The sequence below is a fragment of the Natrix helvetica genome, assembly GCF_964273705.1.
Source record: "Natrix helvetica genome assembly, chromosome: 1".
NCBI classification, from domain to species: domain Eukaryota; kingdom Metazoa; phylum Chordata; class Lepidosauria; order Squamata; family Natricidae; genus Natrix; species Natrix helvetica.
Genome location: NC_138548.1, coordinates 343,360,916 through 343,372,905, shown reverse-complemented (window position 1 = coordinate 343,372,905; position 11,990 = coordinate 343,360,916). Strand labels below are relative to the sequence as shown.

Here is an 11,990-nt window from a genome sequence, read left to right as displayed (position 1 = left end):
TCGAAAAACTAAGTCTTCATATTGTTGGAAGTTAAAACCCACCCCTCTGCTAGAGAAATGAAATATTTTAGGAAATATTAAAAAGGCAGAATATTTCCCCTAAAAAGAGAAGTAGAAACTCAAGAGTGGCAGAAATTCAGCAGCCCCCACCGTTGTCAATGGGCCATTAAAGGCCCGAGCCAGTCTATTTTACATAACAAAGGTAGGGTTAACCCTCTACCAATCTCACCACATGGCACTTGGGAAGAAGGAATGCTCAACCAAACTTGGACTCAAAACACAACCTACAGAGATGGCCCCATGGGAGTCTGACAGCCAATCAGAATACAAGCTCAAGTTCAAAGCCCAGAGAGGGCATAAAACCAGGGACTTTAAGTATCTCTGCCCTTTTTTCTTCTTCACCCAACATCTTGAAGCATGTGATCACCTTTTTTCCCCAGGGCCTCAAACCACGTGGTCCTGTCCACAAAACCATCTTTCCAAGGGGCCTCCATGTTTCCAGTGTCTTCCTCCCTCTTGGAACTGAATGCAGAAGGACATTTCTTCCAACAATATAATGAGTTCATTAAAGCTTTGAGTATTCTAGATAGATTTGATTTCCCTCAGTTTGTTTTCTTGGCTATTCTTGTGAATCTTTTCCAACACTACAAATTATTTTTTTATTATTTATTATTATCTACAAATTCAAATTATTTTTAAAAATGAGCATCTCAGGCACTCTCCATTCTAAAATTCAGGATCCTGTAAAGATTCAAATGTGCTAGAAAGTTATTTACATATTGCATTAGGCCCTACTGCTTTAATCAAGATGTATTTAATAAACTACAAATTAACTGATTTTGTACAAAAGTATGGTTTATTAACCACAGCCACTAAACCAAAAAAAGCAAATCATCTTTTGGGCAATAGATGATCCTAGGCAGGTTTATGCCCCAATCCAATATAATCCTTCCCAAAAATTAAAGCCTGGAGTTCAAAGGATCTGTTCAAAGGTAAATGCGTACAATTACAGAACATCCCCACCAGAAGGCTCTCTCAACCAAATATCCTGCCAAATTTTCCTTCGCACGGGATTATCTACCGTATTCACGGCTGGGTAGGCAACACCCATCTGATGGGACTTCCGCCTTTATGCCTTTAAAATGGAAGGAGGCGTGGCTAGACAGGGTTTCTCCGGCTATTCAGCTCATTACGGTAGATTCGGACCGGAATGAAAACGGTAGGAGTACCCGCTAGCCGGTTCTAGGCTCTTCATCCCCAAATAGAATTTAAAGCGCTGCAGACTCGTGACATTAAGTAACGTTGCGGAGAACAAGAGCTGACACGCAACGGGGAAGAAGACCGCGTCGAAAGGTCGCGCGTGGCAACTTCTTTTGTGCTCTGCAAGGAGCAGGAGCCAATTTACAGATGTGGTTCGGCTGTCAACCTTAGGACCTGGGAGAAAATGGGAGCAGCATGATTCATGTTCGCTTCCGAGGGGGGGAAAACGGGAAAGCCTGAGCGGACCAGAAGGAAGCCTCTCATTCTTCGGTAACTATTCAACAAATCTCCCTTCCTATTCGTATTTGTTCTCTCCGGAAGAGGCCAATCTCTGTGCACTTCATTCTAGCAAGGGATTTCTTTCATTAACTGTCTGGTTTCTTCTGTCTTTTATCTTTTACCTTGTTGTAAAGCCATTGTCTCTCTGCTCCTCTTAATACACACACACACACACACACACACACACACACACACACACGGTGTCACTGTGAAAATGTCCTTGCAGTACATCAAGGATGACAGAGGTAAGGATCAGCTGCTTTACAAAGGATATCTGTATAAGAAAGTGCGTGCAAGCGGGAACAAAACGTTTTGGAAGTGCGCTGAATACCGCAAATACTGTTGTACAGGAAGGGCTCACACAAGCCACGACCAAGTTATCAAGTCTTTGCCCCATCTTCATCCTCCCACCAGGATGCCAACAGAGGCTGACCAAGTGCCACATGGCGCCAAAGAAAGCACCGTGGGTCCAGAATCCACCCCTAAAACGAATACAGCAAGTTGCAATGCATTGTCAGAAGTTCGTACCAAGAAATGGTGCGCAAACCATCCAAGCCAGACAATACAGCGTTTGAGGGCGTGTTTGAAGGCAACCCGCCAATCTTCACCCAATTTACGGGAACCCATCACTGCCGTTGAAACGACTATTCAAGAGCCAATTGTACCATCGGCTTTAACATCTCCTGGCTTTCATGAGTTCCCTGAGAGCTCCGTGGACAGAACTTACATGCCAAACCCTGCTCTTTGTAAAGAGAAACACACTCTGAGCTCTCCTTCCATCCAGGCTAATCGGGAAGCTGGTCGACAGAGATTCCGCCTGTCCACCCTCCTGCCTGGAGAAACTCTGCAGGAGATGCTGTCCAGGTTGAGCACCACAGCTCTGCAGTGGCTCTGTCCTCAGGAACACAGCAAGGACCAGATTGTGGACATGGTCATCCTGGAGCAATTTCTCAGTGTGCTTCCAGCAGACATGCAGACATGGCTGAAAGCCCAGGAGCCAGGCAGCAGCGAGGAGGCCATTCAGCTGGCTATGGCCTATCATAGACAGGAATCTGCCAAGCCCATTCAGGTGCTGGGGAATGGGGTATACTAAGGATGTATTGGAATCACATTATCTTTAGAATGGAAAATGTAGTTGATATTTAAACATGCTGGAGGTTCTAGGGGTGCCCTTGCTGCTCCTGAATTCAGAGGGAGCAGTGCAGGCAGTTGTGAATGGAGAAAAATGCCTGGCCTCTCTGGCCAGAGAGCTTCTAATGCTGTAATCCTTTACTTTACAGCTAGAACATCCATAAGGAAGTATTTTGAAAAGGAGGGGTGGGGTCTGGTGAGTACAGGGAATTTATTTGAGGTCTGCAGCTTAAGGAAGGAAAAGGCTATACCCGGAGTAAGATATTCAGAAAAGCAAGGAATGACTCATATCCTATCCTCTAAAATAGCCAGCCTTAATTTGCTGGCAGACTCTTCATTTAGAAATTGGGGAGAGTGAAAGATGGTTTAGAATGCATATGTTGCTTAAAGAAAGGTTGTTATCCTGCTTCTTTTATTGCTCTTGAGGCCCATGTATATTGGAAAATGAAAATATTTCCTGTCCATGTGTTCATATGGGCTAATTGATAGTTTGCAGATTCATGCACAGATTATGCTGCCTACATGTAATCTGGTTGTATAACCAACATGGATGCTATGGATTTGGTATCTTTGCTGATACGCAAAAGGTGGGGTCTTTGATCAAAGACATGCAATGAAAAGATTGCCTTCAATCCTCAGCTTTTCAGTGAAAGTGTAGTTCCACAGTAATTGTCATCAAACATTCAGCGTTTGGCAGGAAGGTGCTAAAATTTGGAATAGTGGAGGAAGATCTGGAGCTAAAATAAAATTAGAATTCAGTAAATAAGTATTGGAATAAATATATAATAAATCCATACATATTTCCATGTATAAATGGCAAATTGCCAGGCTCTTATAGGTAAACATTTGGGCAGGGACAGAAAAAAAACTTTCAGTGTGTTCTTTTATAAAAGATATATATTTTTATTATGTTTTATCAACAGGAATAATATGCAAAACAGAAAACCATACATTCATCGGTAGCAACAAAAAATAAATGTGTGCAAAAAAGAAATAAAATGATCCAAATATCAAATAAGTCTAACATTGAACATACACAAAAATCCACCATGGCTGGATGCTGAAAAGAAAATTTAAAAACCCTGATAATTTCTTCTCCTCTTACCAACAGATTTACAAATAATTATAAGTTTTCTCATCCTTATTTAGCAAGAAAAATATATAGATATTTCAGATTAAGAAATCTCTAATAATCAAATCAACCCAGAAACTAATTATAAGACATATTTTAAAAATGAAAAAAGAAGAGTCAACAGATTAGCCCGAACATTACCCTAGTCCAGAGGTCCCCAAACTTGGGAACTTTAAGACTTGTGGACTTCAACCCCCAGAATTCTCCAGCCAGTTGGCTGGAGAATTCTGGGAGTTGAAGTCCACAAGTCTTAAAGTTCCCAAGTTTGGAGACCTCTGGACTAGTCTTCAAATCCCTCTGTTAACCATTATTGTATTGTAGAAAGTCCACAAACGGCTTCCAGTCCCTTACAAAGCTGTCTTGTCCATTGTTTGATTACTGACTTGATCAGGTTCATAATTTGTTAAGAATACAATACATACAATTCTTAACAAATTATGAACACGATCAAGTCAATAATCCTGATGTAGAATTCTAAAGTTGGACTGGCTGATTCTGGTCATTAGTACATATGGTCCAGAAGTACCTTTTCCAAGTAGCACTAACTCACTAGTAACTTAGTTTTTGCCATGGTTGTTGAGTGAATCACTGCAGTGATTAATTGAATAACATGTTATTAAGCGAATCTGATTTGTGTGTGAGTTACATCACTGAAGTGCATAATTGTCTAGATGGCAGCAGAATCAATTTGGGGAATATGAAATTTTTACTTTTCATATTGATAATTTTTCATTGCTTTGTTATTTCCAGTTTATATCTAGTCATCCAGTAATCATGTGTTGTACATTGCTTATTCCCCTCTTGCAAATTGGGAATAAAATTGGACCTGACCTGGGTAATCAAATAAATTGAGGCTAGTGCTGATATTTGATCAGTAATCCCATCTCCAAGTCTTTGCAAAATATCATGCAATTAATAGACTAACCCCTCTGATTATTTTAGGATATGATAACCTTTGAAGATGTATCTATTCATTTCACTGAGGAAGAATGGACTCTACTCAACCATAAAGAAAAAAACCTTTATTGGAATGTCATGCATCAAAATTATGATAATGTAGCCTGTCTGGGTAAGAATTCTGAGGAAATCCTAGAACGAAGGTCTTCTGAAGATTAGAAAACTAAGGCAACTTGTTATTTTTTAGATGTTTATATTATATTTATATTTATTAAATTTATAGACCGCCCCCTCTCCCCAAAGGGACTTGTTTGGTGCACAATTCCCATAGCTTATAAGGGTCGAGTAATTGGAGCCAAAAGCCAAAAGATTTGAAAGGCTCAGATTAATTTACCTTGGAACTAAGCTAAATTCTGATGTAAAAAGATATTATCGAAGTTTATCAAAAAATGTTTTAATTAGCTGGTGGTTTCACAAATCTTTGTATGCTGTCTTGAGCTTCTTGGATTAATGACAGGCTACAAGTAGTCCTGATTTTTGACTGGTGCTGATCTTCAAGGGTATTGATAGACCTCCCCAGGAGTATTTATAACCTAGTTCCAACAGCTATCCCGACCCCCATAATCATGTGACAAGTAGTGGGATTCAGCCAGTTCACACCTATTCGGGAGAACCGGTTGCTAACTTCCTAAGCAGTTCAGAGAACCGGTTGTTGGAAGAAATCTCATTTTGGTTTTTTCCACTTTACAGGCCTAATCCTGTAAGGAAGGCAGGAAGGAAACATTCTGGTGTAATCTTTATTGCCCTGCTTACAGAAACTGCCTCTCCGGTTAACCCTTACTACATTGTAACAGCTAAGGTGAAATGCCCATCGACGTGAGTGATGTTAAATTGACCACGCCCACCCAGTCACATGACCACTGAGCCCCGCCTACCCAGCTGGTCATTAGGGCAGAGAACCATTTGTTAAATTATTTGAATCCAACCACTGCACATGAACATATTTCAGGCATTCGGCAACCAGCCCACATTTATCGCCATTTGCAGAATTACATGGTCATATGACCACATTTTATAATATTTTTGCCAAAAACCAGTATTTGCTTTCAAACCAGTCAATAGCAAACAATTGGTTTGATTAATTACTGTGGCGGTTGCTTTATAATTGCCATGTTTGCTTAATGACTGCTGCAAAAAAAGGACATATAATCGCATCACTAATGTGGATTGATCCATTTTATGACCGTCATGACTTACAACTGTAATGGACAGGCTCTATTATGGTCATAAGTTGAGAATTACCTGTACACAGCAGAAGATTAAGAAGTGAGCTGAAATATTATTTGGCTGCATACAAAGAGCAAGTATAACCATCCAGAATAACTGAGAATAAGTTATGGTGGTACACAAATTTAATAAAATAAAATAATAAAGATATTCTACCCCTAGGTAATTTTTTTGATATATTTAGAATGCAAAGCTTTTATAAAATTACCACATTTAAGATTATGCTTAATTTATTAAAACAGAGTTTTCACTGCAAATATATATTGATGGGCTTAAGGAACGTTTTGGTTGTTTCTTTCCTTTAGCAAGTGATCAGATCAAAGGAAAAAGCCAAGAGGAAGACCCCTTGCAGGAAGTCTTTGAACCAGCAGTGGAATGGCTTGAAAAATCCAAAGAGACAGTTCTACAACATCCTGAAGGAAAGTTGAATAACCGCTGTCTGAAGAACCAGCAAAAGAGAACCTTGGAGAAGGAAGAAATATTCACTGGTTCTGAAGGAAATGTGATGGGACCAGGCATAGACATCATTCTTCTAGGCAGTGAAGAAGGGGTGCAGAGACAATGCATACATATTGATTATGGAGAAGGTGGTGCATCTGCAATACCTATCAATGATCAGAAAAGCCTGGAAGGAGAAAATCTAAGAGGCTCATATGGAATATCCAATAAGATACATCCCCAGAATTTTAAACAAAATTTAATCAGAGTGGAACAGAATGATACGGAAAGGCAACAGTCAGAGAAAGAGAAATTTTATGGAACCCACTGGAGAAATCGAGTCCACCATGAAACTAGAACAAATTGGACTGCTGGGTACGCAACCATTGATGACACAGAACAAACTGAGCCACTGATACGCGACAGTCAGAGAGATTTTAGATATGTAGATAAATCATTGGAAACGATTATGGAAAGGATTTCTCCTAGTCCTGATTCGGATCCAGTGCTCATTTGCTCAAAAATATGTTCTGCTGAATTGAATGAAAGTACGGATTTGACCAGTGAAAACCAGAAGGTTCTGGAAAGTGGTCTAGTTAATAGTTCAGGAAATGAAGGAGGGCTGGGGAAACTTAGTTCTTTTGGAAGTGTTTTACAGGAACCAGCAACACAGATTCCTCATTCAGATGTTCAACAAGACTCAGAAGCCCAGGACAGATACGACAGTCATAGTAACGAAGATGATGCTTCCAAAGTCATCCTTGGGGGTCAGTTGATTACATGTCCTAAGAATAAGCATTTTAATTCTTTCAAACAGTATGCCTCTTCCAATCTTGAGGAAATCGTCAGTAGCCTTTCAGCTTTCATAAAACGCAGGAGAGTGGACAGAAAATATTTCAGCAGGAGAAATTTGAAATTCCAATCTGGAGCCCATCATAGAACTCGCACAAGAAATAATCTCCAGAAACGCTTGATTAGGCATAACTGGTGGTACTTTAAACAAAACAGAAACTGGCTTCTTGAATCAGGAGTTACTCTAAAACAATTCCCAAAATTTGAACCTGTAACACTTAACACCCAAATGGGTGAAGCTTTGTACCTGGCTATGCAAATCATAAGGAGGTTTTCTGCAACTGGATTTTTCTCTTCGAGTTCCCCCCAAATGGAACAACAGGAGAGATCTTTTCCTCTTCCCTTTCTAGACAAAATGGCTGCTGAGCCTACCTTAAGCCAGGTAATGACTGTGCTTCAGCAGGTGGCTGCTAATATTGCAGAAATCAAGGCAGCCATCTCGAGCCTACATTCCACTGTAACTAGCCTCCAGAATGGATGTTTCTCTGAGTGTACAGTTGAAGCTGAAGGTGGGATTTCTGATTTCCAAGACCCCTCCCAAAAGACCAAAGATCATGCCTGGGCAGTCTTGTAATGATATTAAAGCCACTAAAGTCAAACAGGTAGGAAAATCCATGCAGTAAGAGCTAAATTGTGGTCATCCTTGAATGTTGAAAAAGGTGCAAATTCTCCACATCTCTCCCCAATTCATGAATTAAGAGATTCATGAAGAAAAGATTCTATTCCAAGCTGATAGAATATAGAATTATAGAGTTGGAAGCACCCATTTCTGGAAATAACATTTATTTATAGTAACATTTGTAGAAAACGTTTCAAAACTGCAAGAAAGAAGCAGTAGTAATCTTAGTAATAAAGTGAAGTGTTTTTTGTGTCGGCGGATTGAAAGCAGAACATGGAAAAAGGAGGTTTAAAACAGTTTGCTGCAATTCCCATGTTCAGAAACCAAGAAGATGGCCTCTCACCGATCTTCTGTCACACAAAACATAATACGGTGAGGAATATCTGTCAGAAAAAAATTCTTCTGGGAAAAGATTATGCAAATAGAGAGAAGCAAAACAATTGTTTAAAAAGGTTGGCCCTTTTTAGAAAGGAAGGAAGAAATAAAAGGTCCAGGATCCCCTGCTCAGGCAGGGGATCCTGGACCATCTCAGGCAAGTGACTTTCCAAATTGAAAAAGAAAAAACAGCTGTTTCTTGAATAGGTTTTAATTTTTTAACGGGTGACTCAATGCCCCAATCCAGAAAACCAAAACTCCAGGATAGCACATGATGGTCCTAACTTACAACAGTTCATTTAATGACCGTTCAAAGTTACAACAGTGCTGAAAAAAAGAGACTTGGGACTTTCACGTGTGCGACCATTGCAGCATCCATTCATGGCCTCGTGATCCAAATTTGGACGCTTGGCAACTAACTCATATTTATGACAGTTGCAGTGTCCTGGAGTCTTGTGATCCCCTTTTGCGACCTTCTGACAAGCAGAGTCAACGGGGAAGTCAGATTCACTTAACAACCATGTTACTCACTTAACGCCTGCAGTGATTCACTTTGTAAAATGGGTCAAAATTCACTTAACAAATGTCTCACTTACCAACAGAAATGTTGGGCTCAATTATGGTCATAAGTCATCTCTGGAGGCTTTCAAGAAGAGAGTGGACTGCCATCTGTCAGAAATGGTGTAGGGTCTTCTGCTTGGGTGGGGGGTGGGACTAGATGACCTACAAGGTCCCTTCCAACTGTGTTCATCTGTTAAAAGGAAGCTTTTAAAATATGCATTATGTAACATGAGGAAGTTGTCTCCCTTCTTAGCTCATCCCACATAAGCATTTCTTTTAAGCATGATGTTCTTGCAGCTTAGGTGTTAACCAGAATGCCTTTGAAAATAGGATTCTATCTTTGTATGTGGATGCACACAATTAATAGTTTGAGTGTGCACTTCTATGCACTCTTACTTGTAAATAAGCACTATGGTTAATGGGACTTATTTTCTTGTAAACATGCATTGTTTTTTAATTTTAAATTCCAACATGAAATCAAAAAGAGGCTCAGTAATTGGTGGGCCAGGAGGGAAAAATCTTCTCACTTTCTCCATTGTGTATCTTAAGTCCTCAGCTTCTTCGTCTCAGAGGTTTTACCACATATTATAAAGTTTCCCTTAAACTGATCTCAGTCCCTGATTATATAGAAAGGTGCTTTTCTTGGGAAGAGTACCAAGTGGTTCGTTCCTGCCTTCTTCTGTGATATTTGTTCCAGTTGCCACCCTAGATCAGATCCCTGGAATCTTTGGTAGTCTTCCATCCAAGCATCATCAGCCAAAGTTAAATGCAGCCATTTTGCTAAAGGAATAAACTCTATGGGCAAACGTGATGCATAGTCTAATTCCAGCAGCGACCAGTAAATCCATCTCTTTATGGGAATCCTACAAGCAGGCCAAGGCTTATAGGAAAGAGTCCTCTCTCAGACTTTGTCTCCATAACTTGAAAAAACTGCCTTTGACCACAATGGTTCCATTTAGGAAACACGTCTTTTTCTTCATAAATGTGTCAAAACCAGTGATGGGTTCCTACAGGTTTGGACTGGTTTGGTCGAACCAGTAGTGGTTTGGCGGCCTGGGTTACTGGAACTGGCAACGACCCAGGCCTGCCATGTCCCTGAACCGGTTCTCATATGGCTGCACCATTTGATTTTCGGTTTCATTTCATAAATGTAATTTTCCCCCATTTTTTAACATTTTACACATGCGCAGACCTATTTCTGTGCAAATGCGCACACATTTGTGCGTGCACCGAACTGGCAGTAATGCCAGCAGCAACCCACCCCTGGTCAAAACCCCGTTTGAATTCCAGCTAGACGGCCTGCGAGCAACATAAGGCTGCGTTTCTCAGGGCTTGGCTCCTGAGTCAATATTTTTCATTTGGTAATCTGAATACTTAGATTTGGTAATCTGACTACTTAGATCAGTGATGGCGAACGTGGAGCCAATTGTCAGGGCACGCGAGGCGCTGCCCTGTCAGCTGACCAGCGCACATGTACGTGCTGGCCAGCTGAGTTCACCCTTTTTTAAAGCCATTTTTCGCCCTCCCTAGGCTCCAGAGCCTTTATAGGAGCCAGGGGAGGGAGAAAATAGCCTCCCCACCCCCCCCCCACCCCCCGGAGGCCCTCCGGAGGCTTCATGAGCTTCCCTGAAGCCTCCGGAGCACAAAAAACCAGCCCTACGGGCAAACCGGAAGTTCGGGAACGGACTTCCAGTTTGCTCGGAGGGTCGTTTTGATGGCTCCGGAGGCTTCAGGGAAGCGTCCTGAGGTCCCTCAAGCCTTTGGAGCACTCAAAACGACCCTCCGAGCAAACCGGAAGTCACTTCCTATAAAGCCTCTGGAGCCTGGGGAGGGCAAAAAAAGCATGCAAAAAATTGGTGGGAGCGCCTGTAGTGCGTGCATGCGCACTGGGGGGGCACATTTATTTATTTATTTTTATTTTTCAGGATTTATAGACCGCCCCCTCTCCCCGAAGGGACTCGGGGCGGTGTACAGGTGTCTCATTAAAACGAATACAAAAGATAAATATCTTATACCCTTAAAAACGAATTAAACCTAATACAGCTGTACAGAAAAGTAAAAATTAAAAGCAACTAAAAAGCATACCCCTAAAAAACTTAAAAATGCAGGCTTGAGGGACTAAAATTGGGAATTAGGCCAGGCCGGCTAAATTGAACAGGTGGGTTGCATTATGGGTGTGGCACGCCCGCACACTACCCCCCTGCGCTCCCCCCACTTATGGCACGCGAGCCAAAAACGGTTCGCCATCGCTGACTTAGATAGTAGGAGGGACATTTGTTTTATATATAGAATGTGCCTTCCCACCCACACATTCATAGTAGATGCTGCCTCCAGAGAAATATGTCTGGCTCTGATTATTCTCAATGTCAGCCAGGGAAGGGTTTACTACCCCAGGGATTCTGAATGATCACTGAGTTAATTTTAAACTTTCTTGATTTGGGGGGGGGGGGGCTGCTGCTTTTATAGCAGTATTTTATAACGCATAGTGTTATGCATTTTAGCTATTCCTTTCTTAATGTATATTTTGGTGGCTCCAAATTTAATTTGGTGATTTTAAAGTAAAAAGGTAAACAGTAAGGTATCCAAGTTAACATACTTTGCCTGAGCAAATCTGAGTTTAAAAGCTAAGTAACCCGTTTTCCTGAAAATAAGACTTCACCGGATAATAAGCCCAATTGGACTTTTTGAGTGCATGTGCTAAAATAAGCCCTCCCTGAAAATATTGCAACACAGCAGCAGCCATGTGGTGACCCCACTCGCCACCTCCTGCACCTCAAAAATAATAAGACCTCCCTGAAAATGAGGGTAAGTGCATATTTTGGGGGGGTCAAAAGAACATAAGACCCAGTCTTATTTTCAGGGAAACACTGTAGCATCTGCTTGGATAATAACAAGGATGACAGAATGACAGCTTAGAATGGAAAGTCAAAAACATCCCAGTGATGAACTGTTTCTTTATTACTACCAAAATATCCCTGTATGAACACATCTATGAATTCAATAGCTGGGAAAACTAGAATTTCAACAGTGGGTAGCCATTTGAAAAATGAAATTAAGAAATATATTGACAATTTCCCCCTCTGCCCCTCCAGGTTATCTCCCATTTCTTTTTCTTTTCTTTTTAATCAGTCCAGGACAAAATGATTCAGGTAGTTCTCA

General features: G+C 41.0%; 1 protein-coding gene across 1 annotated transcript; it reads left to right on the top strand.

Annotated features, from left to right (window-relative positions):
• The first annotated feature begins 1,736 nt into the window (after nt 1-1,736).
• On the top strand, nt 1,737-10,336 carry LOC309382911 (uncharacterized protein). The gene is made up of 4 exons (XM_081934874.1): nt 1,737-2,608; nt 4,745-4,871; nt 6,292-8,383; nt 9,032-10,336. The coding sequence occupies exons 1-3, from the start codon at nt 1,754-1,756 to the stop codon at nt 7,848-7,850; spliced, it is 2,541 nt and encodes an 846-aa protein (XP_081791000.1). The 5' UTR covers nt 1,737-1,753; the 3' UTR covers nt 7,851-8,383; nt 9,032-10,336.
• The last annotated feature ends 1,654 nt before the right edge of the window (nt 10,337-11,990 follow it).